A 21,823-nucleotide genomic window follows, 5' to 3' on the forward strand; every position below is an offset into this window, starting at 1 on the left:
TGAGAAAACACACCCGGGCATGAGGAGATGACTTCAGACGCTTCACATGATCTGAGGCAGGGAATTAGCCCACAACCCCAGGGCAATGGAGCTGGTGGCAACAACACTCCCTTTTTCACCACTGTACTGGCCAAACATTTAGCAGTGTTTTTGTATTTTTTTTTCGGCTAGAACTTAACATGACAGGACCTAGTTGGAACACACCTAGTGTACATTTGCTGTAGGCACAAAATGGTCATGGGAAGGTGTGTGTGTGTGTGTAATAAAAGCCTGGGCTTTTACTCGCCATGCTGTATTACAATGACAAAAGTAACAAAACTTTTATTTGTCTTGATTGATGTTCTGATTTACTCATGAATTCTGCTGATGGGTTTCATGGATCTGAACAGAAAAATGTCAGCTGTCCCACGTGTAAATTAGCATTTTAAGATGGCCTGTCAAGAAATACCTTACACCCACACCTTTATTCTGTGAGAGGTTTGTAGTATATATAATGAACTCAAGGTATTCATTTAAAAGTTTATTTCTGAAGTATTTAATACCAAATATATTTGAAAATAGTTGTAGTGTACGTTTCTTTCGTTCCACTAAAACATTGCATGTTGTCTTCCCAAATGAAAAAAGGGCACCATGCTTTACATTTGATTTAATTAATGGCTTATATTACCTTATATTAGGCTAAAGATTGATGTTATTTGTGAAAATGGAAATTGTGCATAAATCCAGTTGGATTTTTGAATTACATCAACAACTTTGATACTTTATCAAAAGAATGATAACCTTAAAAAATGCAGTTCTGAATCCCTCTGTATGTATCGCAGGGAGTAACGATACTCCCTGAAAGGGAGAAAGGTACTCTGAAACGTTGTGTTAAACTGGGAGGAAATTTAGATATGTACTTGAAACATTAATGTACTGGTAGGTAATGTAAAATGTGAGATTTAGCTGTCCGGGAAGCGAAAATATATACAGCAATATTTAGTCGTCTTATTGTCCACTAAGGGGTGTGAGGAGTCGAGTTTGTGCGCATGCGCAGCCTATCGCCGTTAACTGTCATTTGCGAGAGTCAGACCGAGACCGAGAAGTTGGTCCCGACTCAGACAGCGGACATGTACCCAAACTTTCCGCGCAGAGCTGGATATCACACTTTCACTGGACACTGTAGCGTTTGAAGACGGTTCTCGTGTCAGAAAGACTGAGAAAAGTCCGTTGTGTGTGAGGGAGCGGTGAGGAGTGTGTCCAGAGGTGGATCAGATTTAACTGAACTGCAGAGACTCAACACACAGCTAACTCTAACGATAGAAGACATTAGCCGACGAAGACGAGGTAGGAAAACCCCAAAAAACATTTTAAAAAACTGCCTTAACTTCGTCCGTTATTTTATCTAACCAAATTGACCACAAATTACTTATGTGGACCGAATTTGTAAACTAACATTAAATAAAAACATCTGTGGTTTGAAAACCTCGCCAGTACATCAGTCTACGACACGCCTCTAACGTGTGCCTGTCAGTGTATCAGAAACTATTAAACCGTGAGTCAGTGACAAACGGTTTATCCATACGAGATGTTTTTTCACAGTTTTGGAAGAATACATTTTAAGTCCATTAGAAATTTTGCCCAAATAACCTGATGTTTTTTTTAATGGAATTTCCTAATGGTATTTGGCTTAATGGTTACCAGCGGTTTTTCAACAGGACTGGATACATAAAAGAATTGTGAAATATGTCTAGCAGCCCTAGCTAATCTTTACACTTTTAGGATCTTTTACAATGTCGTATCAACTCCTCAAGCAATCCTTTACAGACTACTGGAAACTATAAGGAATGATCTTCTCTCTCTCTCTCTCTATTTTCTACTTTTATAGATCAAATTCTGAATGGCATGACAAATGGAAATAACATTGGTTATACACTAATTGTCTTTGACAGATATCTGTGTCCTCTTTGTTTAAGATGGGGAACCAGGGCATGCAGGAAGTCATTCCTCTTGTCAATCGACTCCATGATGCTTTCTGTGCCATCGGCCAGACCTGCAATCTGGACCTACCTCAGATAGCGGTGGTCGGTGGCCAGAGCGCTGGGAAGAGCTCCGTCTTGGAGAACTTCGTGGGCAGGTAAAAACAGTGAGGAATATTTCCTTAACATTACTATCATTTAAATGAGTGATCACCAGCTCTGTTCCTGGTGATCTTCCTGTCTTGTAGTGTATATTTCTGATTAAATGAAGACACACCATCAGTTATTTTACATCCTCTGAAGCACTAGGATGAACCTTAGTTGTCTTACTCAATGCCACTTATGGAATGCCTTCTACATCCATATGTGGCTGAATTCAGTCAAATCCCACAGCAATGTTAAAACCTTCTTAGAGTTTAAATGTTGTTACTGCAGCAGTACTGCACTTGTCTAATGTATTCTTGATTTCTGAAGAATTGTTGGGTTAGCAGGTTTCCACAAACCTGTAATGTACTACTTTTGAAAGTACTGCTAGTGAAACCATTTACTTTTGAAATGGCTGTTAATAGCTTTGATTCATCGTGCTGCATGTAAATTTTAGGATTACTGTATATGACTACAGCAGGTGCAGATAATCATACACTCATCTGTATTTTGCAGCAGTCGCTCTCACTTCCTCCATCTAATGCTGTGCCAAGGCTATGTTGAGGAGGTTTGCAAACATGTGGGAGGATGCACCTCATGTTCAGTGGACATCAGAGAGTGTAAAGGAGTATGTCCTGACCCCTCCCTGATGTCAAAGCTAGTGTTGGGTGAGATTATGTTAGTGCTGGCCTGTTACCCACGGTAGGCAGGAGCCCAGTTTTTAAAGGTGGTATGAGATTTATATTGATAGTGTAGGGAAACGTCCAACAGAAGACATCCAATAGCAGCATATGACAAACTAACACTAACATTTTGACACTATTTAAAAAATATAATGCTGTCCACATTTTTAAACCAAACCACTGTTTTGAGACTTGAAGGGGATGTTTACGATTGTGGGGAAATGCAGCTCCATGTCTTTACAGGTGAACAGTAGAATGGTAAAAATGACTGTAGTTTGTACGTGGCCGAAGTTCAACTTGAATGTAAGTTTTTATTTACTGTTTGAATTGCCACAGAAACTCGTTTGTAACTCAAGTAATGCAGTTAGCTGTCTGCCAAAGTTTGGCTTAACTTAAGTGACCCAAAACAGCAAAAATAAGTTAATATTACCCACCTACAAAGTAGGAATAGAACAATTCGCAATTCGGTTTGTAATTATCAACATTAGGATTACTCTCCTTTGTCTAAATATATCCAGATGCCTCTGATATGAGCAGAGTATAGAGAAAAAGCCTACCATACAGGGGCAGTTTGTTTACTCATATAAAAATACTGGGGCTTTGCAAACACAGTAGATGGGTTTTGAGCTCACAAACAGACTGAAGAGCTAGAAGATGGAGAGGAAACATCTGAGTTTTTGATTATGATCGTGAACTTCACATTTAAGCTGTTAGTCGGATCCGAAACCACAACATTATAAATTACTCTCTAATAATGTACAGCATTGTAACTTTCAGTTTTTTTCCAGTAGGTAGACCAGACAAATCCCACTCTAAAAAAAAATCACTGTAGAAACTGATATCATTGTCACACATTATGCTTTGTCACTATCTCATCATACTATTAAAATAGCAAAGAGTAAATGATATATTGTTTATTTTATTATTATGAAGCAAATAATTGTATCTAAAATCAAGGGATGCTTGGAATAAGTCAATATTCAAAGTATTTTTTGAGTTGAATAAAGCCAGTTCAGTTATTATTTTCTAGTTCTGTATTCTGTATAATACTTAATAAATAATATATATTCTGTAGGTTAGTATATGATGCAGCATTTTTAAAATGGCCACCATTTTCCTTTTATAGAGGAGAGGAGAACAGCATTTCTGCGGAAGACACTCTCTTGCCAAACAAATTTCCTTGCTGAAAGTTAATGTCCACAGGAAATGGTGACTGTTAGCGAACGCCAGACTATTGTTTGCCATACTTAGTGCATATCAGTTTCAAAGGGGAAAAGTGAAGTGAAGTGTAGTGGAGCTGCTAGAAATGATCATGTCTGTTTGATGCTCAGCAGAAACTGACACCTTATCTGTGACTGGTCAGATCAAAAGGTGTCCTGCTCATCACCTGCACAGCTAGGTAAATTATATTTTCAAATACACTGTTATATGTTTTAAGTGATTTTCATCACACATTTACATTTATTCTAGAAGTAAATTTTGTATTCAAGTATGTATCATAATCCATGTTTATTTATATGTACACAGAAATATAAGCAAAATATTGTAAAGATAAAGCTTTGTAGATAAAATGGAGGAAAAATGGGGAAGAACAGCACAAATTAAAATCTTGTAAGGTTTGCTATGGAATCTACTGCTGCATGGATAAAGACTATTCCTACTGCCAACCCATCCTGAATGAGAGTCTTTGCACACATGACTCAGTTGTTTCAGCAACGCTGTAAAACATGATCATTACTTTGCTATTTAGAAAGAGGGAGCTGGTACAAATTGTAGAATTTGTGAAGTAATAATGAGCTGGAAAAATGAGGAAACAAGCTTTTGAGAACTCTGTTCAGCTGTTATTTATGCAAAAAAGGGCATATGATTTTGCTTCAATGGACATTTGTGGAAGTCCGTTTGCAACAGCCATGTTCAGTTTTGTAAACAAACATTAATTAGTCAGAATTTAGTGTGTCCTTGCAAAGAAATGGGCAGAGATTTTTCCACACATGATGCTCAGTTTTTAGTTGCATATTTTGCTTCTCACAATTTTTAGCGATTTTAAAACATGCACAGATATTGAGGCTTGCTTTCTGTGATTTTTAACCCTTTTCTCAGAGAACACATGCAGCTATTAACAGTTTACACCGTTTAATATTTTCCTGTCTCTCAAAGATGAACTTTAAGAAAGAATATCTTAATTTCTACTCAAATTTGAAGAAGCATGTATTTTTTCTTCTGTGTCAGTAACTGTCAAGATAAGAGAGCTGCAGGTGTTTAGGAGTCATTTTTAGGCCCAGGTCACTGATACTGTATACTTCGTTTTGTATCAGATTTGGAAGTACATGAGCTCAAAATCACAGTCAAGTGGAAGACTTTCCTTCTGAATAATTATAGTTGAAATTGTAGCACTAGTGTGGAACTAGGTGATACCATGCTGTTTAGGCCTACATATACAAATGAACCTGCGTCATATCGACTGTGACATTATGGCCTATTTAGAGCTGTGTTATTAGACGGAATTGGTACATGTAGCTATAGCAATGAAAGATGAATTGCACCCTAAGCCATCTGTCCCCACACACTTCCTGCCAGGCTGAGGAGAAGATCTTCTGCTCAGAGAAGCTTGCGGATATCAGATGGTTCACTAGATGCCTCAGGAAAAGAGGAGAGAGTGTTGGCATGACAGAGGGCCAGTGGATTGGCCATAGAAAGAAGGAAAAGAGGGGAGAGAGAAAGAAATAAGAATAGATAATGGAATATTGTGTAGGGCCAAATGATTGGAGAGAATATTTATAATTAGTGGATCAGAACTGACACACACTGGTTATAAATGTTTAGCTGTGCACAACCTGCTTGAATATTCTTCATGTAAAACTTGACAAGATGAACGGTATGCTTTAGAGCAGCCACAAATGGTAGTACCAAAGGGGTGTAATGCCACCAAGCTGTAGAGCAAGATATAATTCTCTTGTGTGACGGAGCTCCATCCAGTACATTGTCAATGAGTTGTGAGTGGAGAAGCAATGCACAAGTGAAATAACGTAATTACTGTTTGTATAAAATGTTTGCACATGAATAACTCATATATTCGGTAAAAAGGGCAGAGAAATGCATTGGAGGCTTATGTCTGGAATCAGATTTGTGCCAAAAAATTTCAAATGTGAAACTTATAACTTGCAAACAAAATATCCAGCTCTGACCTTTGTGCTCTATAGCTGTTGCACGCTTGCAGCACTCAGAGCGTGAACAATGTCCAGGGCATTGAGCTGTCACTCAAAAACTAATTAGCCAATAGGAAAGCACCTCTGAGAAAACCCGCCCACGCGTGAAATGTGTGCCAAAACTCAATAATCACACGTGTAGAGCTAGTGCAGCTCGCACACACAAATCAGATGGCACGCGCAGAACTCAGAGAGCTCACACCAAAGTCATGGAGCACAAAGGTCGGAGCTGGATATTTTGTTTGCAAGTTTTACATTTGAGATGATTTTTTGTGCGATTCTTTTTGGCACAAATCTGATTCGATACTTATGTGCTAATGTCCAATAAATCTTATGTACAAAATTTTAATATGGCTAACAGAGGATAGCAAATTTTTTCTCCTCATAATGAAACTCAATGCGATATTTTACGCCTTTTCACAAAGAGATGGTGGGCTTCTATGCATTTAAATGCTGTAAGTGACTCTAGCAAAGGGCGAGGAGCTGTGTACTAGATTATTATATTAGTCTAAGGACGATATTAATTTTTTACATCTATTTACAGGCAGTCAGTCCCCAAAATGGCAACCACATAGTTAAAAAAGGTCATGTGACTGCAACACATGGATATACTGCAATGTGCCTTTTACACATGAACTCCGAAGAATTTGTAGCAAAACACCTGAACGGTCGTTCACACATGCAACTCACAGTGGGATATTTATATGGAGTAAGAAAGATTTCTGTCTAAAATAAACGTGTGCATCCTCATATACTTTCGTAAATGGATATATAAGTCTGTTTTGTGTGTGTTTTGTATGAATACGACTTCAAAAACATGATCTGTGGTTATACAATTTATATGTAAACCTGGGATTACTTAATTTCTGAGATAATCAAGATCTCATCTGTCTGTCAACAACTCTCCTTATTCCAATATATTCATCAGTTACCACATTAAAATAAAATAAAACATAGAAATTGGTCTCTAATATGTAAATACACTTCTATCCAGGTTAATACCATATAATAAAATAACATATTGGGCACAAGGGGCATCATAAACTTTCATTTGACACTCCCACCAGTTCAAAACAAGACGCAGCATAAAACGCATGCGCACTATATCGGATCGCTTGGCCTTCTGCTCTATCCATCTTGCCTGTGAGTCCAGAAACGTATTCTTGACAGTGTTCTCACTTTCCAATTCGTGTTCGTAATCTAGAAGTCGTACCCATAATAATTCAAGTCGTATGCGTCTTTATAATCGTAAGTTTTTTAAGTCGTATTCGTACAAAACATACACAAAACAGACTTTTGTGTACATATTAAATATTTATGTACGAACGTATATGCACACGTTTATTTTTGAAAGTAATCTTACTCCTTATAGTTTTTGCCTCAGGCGTGCCCTTGCAGCAGGAGATGAAACACATGCTTTAGGCGTGGCGCACAGGAGAGACACCGAAACATTTCCCGCGCCGTTCTCACATGCGCTGTCTCGGACTTTACCCGGAACATTCACTGGGGCTCGAGGAGGATAAAGTCCGGGTAAGGTCCGGGACGAATGTTACGGGTGGTCGCGTTCACACATACAGCTCCGGAACATATATGCATTTCTGAAAGGGGCATGAGATTGTGATATTCTCAGGATGTTTTAATTTAATATATGTAGCAGGTCACATGTCATTAATATTTGACATCACACAGTTTATAATTGACACTCATGACCCTTGTTAAATAAACAAATAAATCTATTATAAAATAAAAATTGATATCAGCCTATACTTGATTATTTGAGTTTTTAGGTCCTTAATATAGGCTGCAGCAACATTTGTAGATGTTAGAATGTTATTGCTGTATCGTATGTGCAGGCAGTACATACAGAATAAGAAAGAAGGAAAAGAATGGGGTACAGTGGTTTCAAGGGGATCTTTGTTCATGGCCAGAGAGTTGAGATCAGGGGTAAGTGATGTGAATCAGTGGAATTTAGGCTAAGAATAAGACACATTGTTGAGGAGGAATGTGCATATACCAGACCAACCAACCAGAGTCAAAACTGAGCTAAACAACCAAATTGAACCAGAAAATTATGGTTCTACATCCTATAGACCCTGACCTATTAGCTCTCCCTTTCCTTCCCTCTCCCAGTGAATGAATAAGAACATTATGCAACATGTCTATCTAATACATGTCTTATGAGCGGTCGTGATTTTTTTTTGTTCATTTGTACAACCTTTTACCTGCATGCTGGCCTTTCTCACTCTGTCTCTGTTTCTAACTGGGTCTGCTCCTAAGGGAGTTATCCCTCTATTTTGGGTGGTGTTCCTGATTTAGCACCACACACCCTGTTTCCTGCATCAACTCTGCAGCGCAGTCCTGAATCCTCTCCCCCCCCCACACTTGTCTTCAACTTACTGTCTAAGAACTTCTGAAGTGATGAAAGGCACCTTGTCTTTTTCCAGGGTATAAAACCATTCTTGTGTTAGCCTTAATCTTGTGTTAAGAATTCTGGCATTACTAGCACCCCCCATTGTAATGAATATATTTAACTCAGTAATTACATGGTTAATAAATAAACTGTTTTGATTTTTGTATCTACAGGTTCAAGTATGCACTATAAGATTTTTAAACTTTTAAACAAATTGGCATGAATATAATAACACTTGCTTGTACTTTGAAATTGATCAGTATGCACATTTTCAGTATAGTGCACCTTTGAGAATGTTTACCAATAAGTGAACAGAATATTCATTATTATTATTATTCTATTATAATTTTTTTTCAGTCTTGGAACTCGGGGCAAATATGCTAGGGGCCTGTTAATTTTTGTTCTCCCTTCTCTCAGGGAATACACTCCTTAACTGACTTGTAGAACAGTACTAAAATTGCACTTCAGGGGAGCTACAGAGGGTGTCCCTAGACAACTACATCACTTTCGGCAGTACCAGAATATTATGGCCTACTGCCCAGACTAATGGGGCAAGACATGCATGGTATGAATAGTCTTACTATGCCCTTGGATTGTGCTTTGTGCTAAATTTTAGGCTTGCTAGTGGTAGGCTTTGATTTACCAATGATGGCCATTAACCAATGCAAATCCTTGCCCAGCTCTGATTTTTAACAAATTATTTTGTGTATTAGATGTAACACTTATCTACATAGATAAATCTTTCTAAACCTTTCTGTGTTTCTAGGGCAGGTGTGGGGAAACTCCAGCCTGCAGGCCATATACTGCCATTAGTTCAACTGTATATGGTCTGTCAGATATATTCTACTTTTTATTGGCTTTTTTCTGACTTCCTACAATAGCCACTGGATGTTATGTAAATAAGATGAGCACTGTTCAATCAATCAATTCAACTGGCTGCAAGAACCTTAAAAGCAACTTCAACTATAGCTTTGTCTCTGGTATTAAGGTCTAGCTTGCAAAAATGTATATGCCACAGAAAGTTTTTAACCATTGCCTTGTCTTTCAAGACAAATGGATAATGGATTGCTTTTTGGCTGAATGAAAGGAAAGCAAGTGGACCTCAAGTGTGGAGAAGCTCTTACTACATTTATTCTTAAAAAAAAGACATATATGGAAAGGAAGATCCTCAGGAATAATCCACATGGCTAGGTTTTTCTAAACAGGAGCTGGATAGTGTGACAGAGTGTGTTGAGTGAAGGCACTGGAAGCATGTTTGTGAAGGAGGAAAATGTTCAGATTAGTTGGCTTATAATATATAAGCACACTAATTATATATATATATATATATATATATATATTCATTGTTTGGTTGATTGTGGCCTGTGTGTGGCCTGCTACCAGATCTTTAGTTCAGTAAATATGAACATGCCCCACAGAGGACAAGGGTTCCCCACCCCTGGTCTAGGGTTACTGGTTACTGATTTTACCCTGTGCAGTGCAGTAGTGCTGTGCGTATATTTCTATATATGTAGCTAGGAGTGTAATAAAGAGTGCCAAGAGGTGTAGGAGTGAGAGTAGCTGAGTTTATGGTTTCACTGTGTTACCCAACACAGGACTTGCTTAAGCATCCCGTTATTTCTCCCACTAGGCCAGGAAGTATGTGTGTGTGTGTATAGGGTGGAAAGGTAAATTGTTTCTATATAATAGTCACAGTTTGCAAATATACATTTTTTTAAATCACAAGTGCTGTAATATATTTTATGGCCCACACATTTGCCCTTGTTGTCTTAGGTTTTATGTATAGAAATTTAACCCAACAACACACAGCTTGTGAACTGTTTGCAGATGTATTGAGAATAAAATCAGAATATTTTGAGATTAGAGATACGAGGTATGACCAAATGGTGGACCTTGGTCCAGATCTTTTTTTCAATCATGGCACCCTTTAAAATATGCAAAATGTCACACCCAATAAAATAAAACAAACATACTCTCTGCACCCATCTGACAGCTATAACACACACACAGACACTGGCACCTGTAATCAGCCATAATTATTTAAATGTTCTTGCTTGAATATAAAATGTGATGAGAACAGTGCATTTGGATTTTTTTGTAGAATAATTCACAAATGAAATGCATTTTTGCAGCATCCATTTACATCGCAAACCCGCCTTCCAGCTCTGCAAAAAAAAAAAAACCCTCCCAAGATGCAAAATACTAACTAAATCTTAGTTCTTTGTTCTGGTTTTATTCTCAAAATATTCTTAATTAATTTATTGAAATACTCTGACTTCATTCTCTAAATATTCTATCTTTATTTTTCATATATTATGATTTTATTCTTGGAAGTTTCTGGTTCAGGTGCGTGGCCAAATGTCCACCAGGTCAAAACAGGATATATTATATTATATTTTTACTGTTCACTGTTGTTATGTTGTAGCTGTGTTTTCATCATAAAATTTTCTAACTCATTTTTATTTTTATGCCAGCAACATCATAATATTTTTGATGGCACCAATCATACAGACCGGTCTGGACCATAAGTTATAGAAAATAACTACAATTTAAACTGTAGTTGCAACATTAGTCCAATAAATCCTCAGATTAATCATTGTACCATTCATACACTGGTTGTGAATTTGTAATCTTTCATCTCTATAATTATTTAAAGGGATTTCTTACCGAGAGGCTCAGGAATTGTCACAAGACGACCACTTGTGTTACAGTTAATCTGCGAGTCCTCAGGTAGGGAACACAAATGCCTTTATGTATCTATCTGTGTGTATATATATGTGAAAAATTACTGACTTATGTTTTGCTTGTGATACAGTAGAGATACAGATGTAACTCAGTTTGGTTATATGTAGTTTTTCTATGTTAATGCTTGTGTATGTAAAGCTATTAAACACAGTTTATTGCATTAATGCTTATATAAATTTATTCTCATGTTGATTTTTTTTTCATGGAAATAAATGCTTAATACAGACATAAATGACTCAGTGTATAATTTTCTTAGTTTTCTGTTGGTTACATGTCCAAGGGACTTAATGCTCTGCATTGTAGGAGCTTTTTAATTAATTAACTGTAAATAAAGTAGGTGTGCAAGATGAGGAAACAGACAGGGATGATGCATTGTGATCACTAGGCCTGGGATTTGGTACCCATTTTAATATACTCTTATGAAATTCATTGACCACTGGAGGGCAGTGTCTTCCAGGCCGTGTTTTTTCTGCTTTCATTCATGGTATTTTAATGGAAAAACAATGAAATTTAATATTAATTCTGCTCCTTTAACCTGCTGAACTCCATTTTACCTCCTTAACTCTCTCCATCATTTACTCTCTTCCTTTCCCTTTGAAGAGTATGCTGAATTCCTTCACTGTAAAGGGAAAAAGTTTACGGATTTTGATGAGGTGCGTCAGGAAATTGAAGCAGAGACTGAAAGAATTACAGGAGCAAACAAAGGCATCTCCTCCATTCCCATCAACCTACGTGTTTACTCACCAAATGGTATGATTATCACTTTGACTGCCCTGATTTGACAAATTTCTATGTAGTGATGCACTAAAATAAAACTGATAAAGAAATTGAGACCTGTTCATATAGAAGTTTATCATTTAATATATGCTTTTGATTTCACATAATCACTTTAAATCAAACAAACGAATAGGTAATTTATCCTTTCAATCTCTATTTTTTTCTTTTTTAGTGCTAAACCTTACTCTAATAGACCTGCCAGGCATCACTAAAGTTCCAGTGGGGGATCAGCCTCCAGACATTGAATATCAGATCAGAGACATGATCATGCAGTTTATCTGCCGTGAGAACTGCCTCATTCTGGCTGTCACACCTGCCAACATGGACCTCGCCAACTCTGACGCCCTCAAACTGGCCAAAGACGTTGATCCACAGGGTGAGGAAAACGGGGCACTGTGTTGTGGTTTATGGGCTACTTAAAACAGGATTTTGGAAAAAAAATCTTTTACTGGAACAATCTGAATATGTGGCCACACTTAATCATTTATAGTTTCACATACATGCCTCTAATAAAAAAAAAAGTTGAAACAGTGTCATACAAATACAAATAAATTCAGGAAGCAGTGGTTTGTAAATCCACTTTTTGACAAATTGCCTTTGTACTATTATTCAACTATGTTTTACCTTGTTAATCTTTGTTTTTGTAAAATATACACAATGAAATCGATGCCTGCAACACAACGTCTAAAGGGCAAAGCCAGAAACCACAAATAAATAAACCTGTTCATTGATAGAAACTGGAATGACTAAGCATATGTAACAATCATCATCCATGTGTTAAACATTATTTGGAATATACTGGTTCTCAGTTGAAAAATATATTGTGGTCTAACAAGCAATCTCACAGATTGTTTATGGAAATAAGGGTGTCATGTTCTTCAAGCAAAGAAAGATAAAGACCACCAAGAATTTTATTAGCATTAAAATAGGCACTATTAGCATTAATGTGAAGGCACCATTAATTTTATAATCAATTCTGACATTTCTTGCTGATGGTACTATATGCTGTTTTTTTTAAGAATGTCCTTGCTAAATATGCTGATTTATTTGGCAAAAAGCATTAAGAATGTAAAGTGAAACCTCACTAGGAGAGGCTGTTTATGCAACAGAGGTACACACTCCTTATTAATACCCTTGATTTCAGCAAAAAATTGTGTTTTTATAATGTTTAAATTCCGTACAGGTCAGACAGAAATTACCAGTCACTCCTGTTTTTTTATAGTATTTTACATAACTTTCCAAATTTGTTTGGAGTTGTGTATTTCAGTTATTGAATAATTTGTTGTAGATTCTGAATTAATTGTCTTGTGATTAATTATGTGATTAATAATCTTTGTGGGAAAGGAACTCATGATCTGTTACTGTGTCTTAGGTCAGCGCACCATTGGTGTCATCACAAAGCTGGACTTGATGGACGAAGGCACAGATGCCAGGAATGTGCTGGAAAACAGGTTACTGCCCTTACGAAGAGGTGAGGTCTATTGTATATAAGTTTGCTCTGCCCTAAGCTGTCCAGCTATAACAATAAAGACTTTCAAAATCTACTCAGATAAGGTAACATTAATGTAATAAATTGTGAGACAACATTTACTTCTTTGACTGAATGATGTAATGCTGTTGACATATTTTTCCCAAGCCTGGGCTTAATCTCTTAGTCCCACTGCCCCAGGGTTTTGGGTTACAGCCAGAACTGGCCTATATGAATTGAACTGATGCCAGCAATGCTAGTTACAGGCCATGCTCTCAACAGCAGCTAAACCAAGGCCAGGTGCAGTCTTCATGCTTCCTGCTTACACTTTAATGCATTAGACACACACTTGTACAGTTTCATAAATTTACACATGTAGTTCCCTGACAGAGCACAGATCAGAAATATCTCATAGAAATCTTACTCTACTATTTTTCATGCAGATTAGTTTAAAACATGATCTCTGTTATGCTGAGTTAACATTTGTTTCTCCCATATTTGTCTTACTACTCTTAAACTGGTTGATGCAGGTTGTTGATTATATATATATATATATACTCTCTCTCTCTCTCTCTCTATATATATATATTGTGAAACCTTGACTTATGAGTGCATTAAGTGTGTAGTGAGTAAGTTAAGTTAAGCGATAGAGCACCACCTCTGCCAGCATCTTTGTCTGATTTTCAAGGTAAATCCATTTAATAGAACTATTTTTTTTTACATTCCCTTTTATTATGTATTATTAATTTTTTTATACATTATTTGTTTTTATACAGTACATTTTTCTTATTTAAAAACATAAAAATTGGTGTGGTTTGTGGGGGCTGGAGAGGATTAATAGAATTTCAATTCATTTTAATATGGAATTTTAATTTGATATATGAGCAAATTGAGTTATGAGCTCAGTCACAGAACAAATTAAACTCGAAAGTAAAAGTATTCCTGTATTCATCATCTAAATAGAATTCATCATACAAGTAAACAAGGTGTTGTATCAGACACACCTGAGGCAACTAATCATGTACTTGAGCTATAATACATCAATTACATGGACTAGCTAAGGGTTTGTTAAGTGTGACGTTAGATTGCATATTAGAAATATGGCAAAATCAACAGAGAGTGGTCCAGAAAGTTAAGAGAAGGGATCATTGCACAAAACAAAGATAAGGATACAAAAAAACACAGAATGTTTATAAAGAAACATAATTAACAAGTTCAAAGTTAAAGAAACACTTGGTGCACTACGTGGAAGTAAAGAGGCAGGTTGTCAAAAACCCTTTAGTTACTGCAAAACACTTGCAGCTAGATTTAGTGGCAGCAGACACTGATGTTTCAGTCTGTACAAAAAGGCACATACTAAACGCAGAAGGTCTCAAGACAGACACATCTACTGCCCCAAAAAGCACAAGATAATTGGTTCTGATATGCTTAAAACCATATAAAATTGAAGCAGACATTTTGGGATTCTTTTCTGTAGAAAAATGGAACACAACTGAAATATTCTGGCCTATGGATCAGGGTTATGTCTGGAGGAGGAAAAATGAAGCATAAGCTGAATACACCCTGCCTACATTGAAGAATTGCGGTGGCTCAGTGATGCTATGGGGCTGCTTTGCCTCCTTTTTAACACTGGAAACTTGCAACATGTGGAGGGCCAGATGAATTCAATCAAAAGTTAGGAAATCCAAGCCGTTTGCAAACTGGCAAATGCTCCTACTTTATGCCTCACCTACTGCAGCTGGAAGGTCCAACAATACCCAGTCAGATGACTCCCCTCCCAAAAAATGACAAAAAGTCCCAAAACCTAGTGAGCTGTCTGCATAAAGAGCATTTTACATCATAGCGTGCACCTTCCCAACACATTGGCTGTCCCAATTCTTAGATAATTTTAAATATGCTGCCCTAACCCTACTGAGATACCTTCATTTGGCTAAATTTTAATACAGAGTGAAATCGTTCCTTAGCCACTAAGACAATCCCATGGTGCAATGCAAGCACAACTCCCCTCTATTTCCTCTTCTTCCAGATCAAAAATAATTAGAATTGCAATAAAAATGGGAAGAGCAGAATCCATTACTCTCAATAATCTGCCTTATAAGAATAGAATGCTGCTTATTTAAACAGCTGTCTATGAAGTCTGTTTAGGCAGCTTACTAGGATTTGGGACAGATCTTTCGTGTTGAGTTTGGAGATTCCACTTGTTTGATTAGTTGTATAGAGATATTTAAATTATTCTTGTATGATTGATTTGATTTATTGTAAACATCTGATAATTTGCAATGGGAGTTCAATGATTTTGATTGCAACTGTAGTTTTTAACCGAGGAAACAAACTTTGGTAACCCTCCTGGTATATTCCCTTCGATGTCTGGATTAAGAGGAAAATTTTTATTATGCCTGAATGTTTTTTTTAGGTATTTGTTTTTATCATTTTATGAGATAAAATTTAAAGTAAAAATATCAGAAAGATAATATTTTTTCAAAGATATTTAAACATAATCAAACTCTAAATCTAAAACTCTGCATTTAATAAAAGGAAAACAATTTTGTTCTGCCATAGAATTAATCAAAATTAAAACTGAGATAAAAAGCATAATAAAAATAAAAACTTTAATAACTTTGGTGTGGGTGTTTGTGATTGGTTTAGGTTACATTGGGGTGGTAAATCGCAGTCAGAAGGATATTGAAGGAAAGAAGGACATCAGTGCAGCTCTTGCTGCTGAGCGGATGTTTTTTCTTTCTCACCCCGCGTACAGGCATATGGCGGAATTCATGGGCACACCCTACCTACAGAGGTCGCTCAATCAGGTGAGAGAGAGATGCACAGAGTATAAATAACACTGTCAGCAAAACTGGTCAATGGTGGTACTCTCAAGGGTACATATTCAGTAACTTTTATTAGGGAACATAATCATTTAGAGGATAAAACTGGACTTTGTACCACTGTACTTTAAAGGTACATTTACACTGTGTGTACATTTAGTGATCAATAATGTACTTTTACCTTACCTTTTTTCTGAAAGTGAACTTTGACGTTGAGATGTGGTTTAAAATTAGTTATACGCTATGGTCTGAATGTCCAAAAAATCTGAATTTGGGTCCAGCTGATGGATACTAACTATAGACTATAGAAACAGCAGTGTCCCATTAGGGAACCTTTTGAACATTCTCATATATCCTTAGCAACTGACCAATCATATCCGGGAAACATTACCAGCGTTCCGCAGCCGACTACAAGCTCAGCTCCTCTCTCTCGATAAAGAGGCCGAGGAATACAGACACATGAATCCTGAGGATCCCACACGAAAGACCAAAGCACTGATGCAGTGAGTAACAGTATATACACATACAGCACACAAACACACAAAGAAAACACTTTCACACTTATGCAAATCCTTATAATGCTTCATTTGCAGCTATAACATTAATGTAGCGAATCACAATACCCAGAAGCAATGCCTAGTCAATCTGTGCACTAAATATGCTTACACACATAGTTGATAACCATCACTGCATTCAGCAATAAACAAATATATGTGCTTATTACATACCGTAAAAGAAAATATGGTTGCTCACAAGAAGCTTAGATTATGATCTACACATATATTATAACTTTTCTGGTGGGGATTTTAAATGAGTAAAAGAGCCCAAATTCTAATATTGGATCTCTAGCAAGATACTTGGCTTGATAGGGTTAAAGAGAGGTTGGAAAATGGTAAGAGTGAATTATGACTTCAAAAATGAAAATATGAGAAAAAGGATGCTTCACTACCAGTGTACACCAGACCACCACAGACAAGCTGTATTTTTCCTTATTTCTCTTGTCCAGGCTGATCCAGCACTTTGGGCTGGACTTTGAGAAGAGAATTGAGGGCTCTGGTGACCAAGTGGACACAGTTGAGCTTTCAGGAGGAGCCAAAATCAACCGTATCTTTCACGAGCGCTTCCCGTTTGAACTCGTTAAGGTTCACTGATTATATATTTACTTAGGATATTCTCTCATTTATTTTACTGGTTATTTTGATGACCTGAGCACTGTTGCTGCTTTGTTCATGGACTACAGTCATTGTTCACTTGTCAGATGGAGTTCGATGAGAAGGAGTTGCGACGCGAGATCAGCTATGCCATCAAAAACATTCACGGGATCAGGTCTGGGTCCCAAATATGACATCACTTTCTCTGATAGCCCCTTAGCCACAATATTTTGCCTCTGCTCTCAGCTTATTTTTTTGTGTACTGTGTGGTGAACTGTTGTTTCTGCTCGTCTAGGACAGGCCTTTTCACCCCTGACCTAGCATTTGAAGCCATTGTGAAGAAGCAGATAGTTAAGCTGAAAGAACCGTGTCTGAAATGTGTGGATATGGTTGTCCAGGAGCTCATAGCCACAGTGAAACAGTGCATAAATAAGGTAAGGTGAATGTATAAAAACAATAGGTATGTGGGGAAAAAAACCCAAATTTACACATATTATATTCAATTATTATTGATTTTATCAGCAAAAGAATTTCATACATTGTCAGATAATAACAACAACAGTAATAAGAACTATCTGTTTGTGCAGTACATATTTCAGAAATCACACACCCCAAATGTTCATGATTATAATTGGTGGTTTATATGCTTTCAGTACTGGGTAGTTATCAGTGCAAAATTGAAGGTTTAAAATCTGGACAGCAAAGGTGTCTTTGAAAGTCAACTGCATTTGGAGACACTGTATTAATTTTCCATGCTCATAATACAGCACATGCATTTTTTATTTATTTATTTATTTTTTTGTTCTGTGTTTAGTTAAGGACCTTTCCTAAGTTACAAGAGGAATCAGAGAGAATTGTGACAACATACATTCGGGAACGAGAGAGTCAAGCCAAAGACCAGGTCATAATATATTGTACAACATTTTGAATGTTAATATTAAAACAATACATTTTGTACAATTTTTGTTTTTTTCATTTAATTTATACTGTGGTATCTCCAAACAGGTTTTGCTTTCAATGGAGATTCAGCTTTCCTATATCAACACAAACCATGAAGACTTCATTGGTTTCGCTAAGTGAGTTACTTAAGCTGGGTATGGGTACAGATGCAAAATCAATTTAAAATATATGATGGAACAGTTCTCTTTATCTTTTTTGCTTGTGTCCCCCACCATCTTGCCTCCAGTGCACAGCAGAGAAATAATCAGACGAGTAAAAAGGCATCAGCAGGGAACCAGGTGGGTGGGCAAGGTTATATCAACAAAATTAAAGTGTGGTGCTGGAAAGAAAGCAGGAGAACACTCAGAATTTGTTGCTGAATGTTTTTTTTTTTTTGCTTTCTGTGTTTAATTTTGTTATTGTTAAGTTTATTTTATTAACATCTTAAGTCTAATATCTTAGTTTACAAGTTTTGCTTCTGTTAACAAGTCACATGCATGTCTCTGTGTGGTCATTTTTATTGTGTTACATTAAATGGCTGTTCATTGTTTATCTGTTCATCTCACCACCTGTTTCTTTCTGTACACAAATTGTTTGTATACCATTTCCTTTCATTTTTACCACTGGAATGAATAACACTTGAAACAGACATAATATTCTTTAGAAAAACCTAGAAAATGTAGAAAATGTTTTAAATTAAGATAATCGATGTGAAGTGTGCACAGGTACTCCAGTGCACAGCTAATCCAGGTTTCAGTAGTCCAACATTAAAATTGCTTAATGGTTTTTATTATTATTATTATTAGTAGTAGTAGTAGTAGTAGGGTTATGAACCATTGTGTTAAATTATACTCTGCTGCTAATGAATAATAAAGAGAATCACATGTGTCTCAGTGTGAGCTTGCTGAGAAACTAGAGGTTGGAAGCTTGAGGTTTTAAGTCGACTAGCTTCTCTAGCTGGCATTAGCTAGAACCTTAAATGTGGAGAATATTCTAATATTTCTTTTTTGTGAATGTATACATGATTACACATGTTGGCACATCATGAAATTATGTGACAACTATCACTATATAGCGTCATCACAATTTATTGTTGTACCACTTCTATTGATAGCATTATCTAACATTTAAACAGCTTCCATTACTGAAAGGTCATCTGACAAAATCCTGCTGGTTTAACCCACAAAGTCCTGAAGACTTCTTTATATCAGAAATATGACTCCCAATGCTGCTAATTTCCTTTAGTGCTTCTGGGTAATTTTTCACTTTGAACTATGATTTTTTTATATCAGTTCTTCTTTTATTTTTTGAATAATCTAATTATACCTTTCAGTTACATGTATCTCCAAATAAATTTGAACACATATTCCTACTTTTATTCTAGTGCAGTATTCTCAACCTTTCTTCTAAAATTTCATGCCAGTGCATGGTTCACACTCTTTTCACTGCAATTCTGTCCTTATACTCTATTCCCATTTCTTCCACCCTTAAAGACTCTCAATACTTAGCCCGTCCTGCAGGTGGCATGGTTAGTAATCATTAGTTTCACACATGGTGCATGTGTGAGATAGAGATGCCTCTGTCATTACAGTCACGGATTAACATTCTCAGACAAAGCTCTGCGCCATACTTGAGAAAAAAAGAAGTTTTAAAATATTTTAGCTCAGTCAAAGATGCTCAATTGTGTTATCGTAATGCTTTTATTTTTTCTTTATTATATTTCTAATATTTTTAGGGTGCTGCTCCTTCACCTTCCAGTCAAATTGTACGAGCCCAGTGTCTGTAAGCTTTACTACTGTCACTGTCACCACATATTTTCTTTGTGTATATGTGTGTTTGTGTTGATTTTGATTTGTGTTATCTGAAGCAAATGACACCATAAGCAAATCTTGGGATTTACTTTCCAGACATGCCCCCTTTTGCTTATTCACTCCATGCCATATTTGCTTGCTTTGTAAATTTTTCACTGGTTTGCTCATATAGGTTTAATATATTAAGATAAACATAACATTTGGGTGAGGGGACATGTTATGAAAAAAGTCTGCTTGGTCAGTTTTTTTGTAGACTCCCTAAGTCAGTAAACAAGGGATCAAGTGAGTCATTCAGATTTTTACTACCAGTTATGTAGAGTGCAGGTACTATTTGATTGTCCTGCACCCTCATCACAGTTTCACCAACCACATTTTCAGATGTAAGTGCACACACTAAGTAAAACAGACTCAAAGAGTGAGGAAATTTGAAGTCCTCAGCAAAAACGAGAACAAAGAAGCAAGAAAAAAAAGACAAATATGGTTAAAAACCAGAACCTCTCCTCCTCACTTCTCACATCTGGGCTTTTGTGTTGAACTGACCTGTGACTCATTCTCGCTTAAAGTACCAAGAGCTGAAACAAGCTGTTAGACAGAGGGAGAATGGTTCTGTGGTGCTTGGTCCTTGCACTATTGTGACCAAAGCATGTTAAAGATGTTTCATTAAAACCACAGGGAAATTAACATGTGAAAAAAGGGTATATGTCTACTGTAAAGCAGGAATCATACTGATGCCTCAGCCTCATTCCGTTGGTTCTGCATGCTTTACTGAGAATGGACGACTTTTATTGTGTAAATAAATGAGAAAGGCACATTCACTTCAGTTCTCCAATGGGGAGCAGACCCTGTACAACCTGTCTACTAGAAACTGTGTCTGAATCTGTCAAACACATGAAGGATGCACAGAGCATATATACAAAGGAAGTATGGAGTGACTGAAGCACAATGCAAGTGAACAAATGGAGACTGGTTTTGACAATAAGTCCCTTGTTTTGCTTTATATACACACATACATACACACAGCGGATGAAATAAGTATTGAACACATCACCAATTCTGTATGTAAATATATTTCTAAAGGGGCTCTTGGCATGAAATTCTCACCAGATTTTGGTAAGGAAACCATTCAAATGCACACTTGCAAAGGAATCAAACCATAAATTCATAAATTATGTGTAATAATGAGAAATGACACGGAAAAAGTATTGGACACATGAAGAAAGAGGTGCAAAAAACGTGGAAAGCCATGACACAAGATGAAATCGATTGGTAATTATAAAGCCTGCAATTTAGCGCAAATTAATATCAGCTGGATCAACTGATGGTAATAAAAATGTGTCTCATTACCAAGGTGCCACATAAGAAACATCTCATGATGAGAAAAAAATCAGTGAGCTGTCTCAAGGCATTATCAACCATTTTGTTGCTAAACATACTCATGGCATTGGCTACAAATTAATTTCTAAACTCAGTGAGCCATAATCTGAAAGTGGAAAGAACATCATTTCACCATAAACCGGCCACGACCAAATGCTCCCCACAAGTTGTGGACACAAGTAGTACACACAGTAGTCAAAGAAATCAAAAATGCACTCAATCGCCATTTCCTGTATGCATGCTCCCCAATGCTCTCCGTTGCTGAAGATCATTTAAAGTTTTATCAACAATGTTTATAAAAGCCTGTGAAATACTGGGAGAACATAGTGTGGTCA

At 36.7% G+C, this 21,823-nt stretch overlaps 1 protein-coding gene across 3 annotated transcripts in view; it reads left to right on the forward strand.

Moving 5' to 3' along the window:
* Positions 1 to 1,057: 1,057 nt before the first annotated feature.
* The window catches only part of dnm3a (dynamin 3a), a 54,099-nt gene continuing 33,333 nt past the window's right edge, over positions 1,058 to 21,823 (forward strand). The window contains exons 1-15 of one of the 3 annotated variants that reach the window (XM_066676405.1): positions 1,058 to 1,326; positions 1,956 to 2,116; positions 11,058 to 11,131; positions 11,747 to 11,896; positions 12,096 to 12,299; positions 13,296 to 13,394; positions 16,038 to 16,198; positions 16,574 to 16,716; positions 17,220 to 17,355; positions 17,472 to 17,539; positions 17,660 to 17,798; positions 18,179 to 18,265; positions 18,370 to 18,440; positions 18,551 to 18,602; positions 20,039 to 20,068. In XM_066676405.1, coding sequence (XP_066532502.1) covers positions 1,956 to 2,116; positions 11,058 to 11,131; positions 11,747 to 11,896; positions 12,096 to 12,299; positions 13,296 to 13,394; positions 16,038 to 16,198; positions 16,574 to 16,716; positions 17,220 to 17,355; positions 17,472 to 17,539; positions 17,660 to 17,798; positions 18,179 to 18,265; positions 18,370 to 18,440; positions 18,551 to 18,602; positions 20,039 to 20,068 — 1,575 coding nt within the window. In that variant the 5' untranslated portion in view covers positions 1,058 to 1,326. Of the gene's footprint in view, positions 1,327 to 1,955; positions 2,117 to 6,424; positions 6,447 to 11,057; positions 11,132 to 11,746; positions 11,897 to 12,095; positions 12,300 to 13,295; positions 13,395 to 16,037; positions 16,199 to 16,573; positions 16,717 to 17,219; positions 17,356 to 17,471; positions 17,540 to 17,659; positions 17,799 to 18,178; positions 18,266 to 18,369; positions 18,441 to 18,550; positions 18,603 to 20,038; positions 20,069 to 21,823 lie in introns of those variants that run through there. The other 2 variants (XM_066676406.1, XM_066676408.1) reach the window with 2 other exon arrangements.

The sequence above is a fragment of the Hoplias malabaricus genome, chromosome 7, assembly GCF_029633855.1.
Source record: "Hoplias malabaricus isolate fHopMal1 chromosome 7, fHopMal1.hap1, whole genome shotgun sequence".
NCBI classification, from domain to species: Eukaryota; Metazoa; Chordata; class Actinopteri; order Characiformes; family Erythrinidae; genus Hoplias; species Hoplias malabaricus.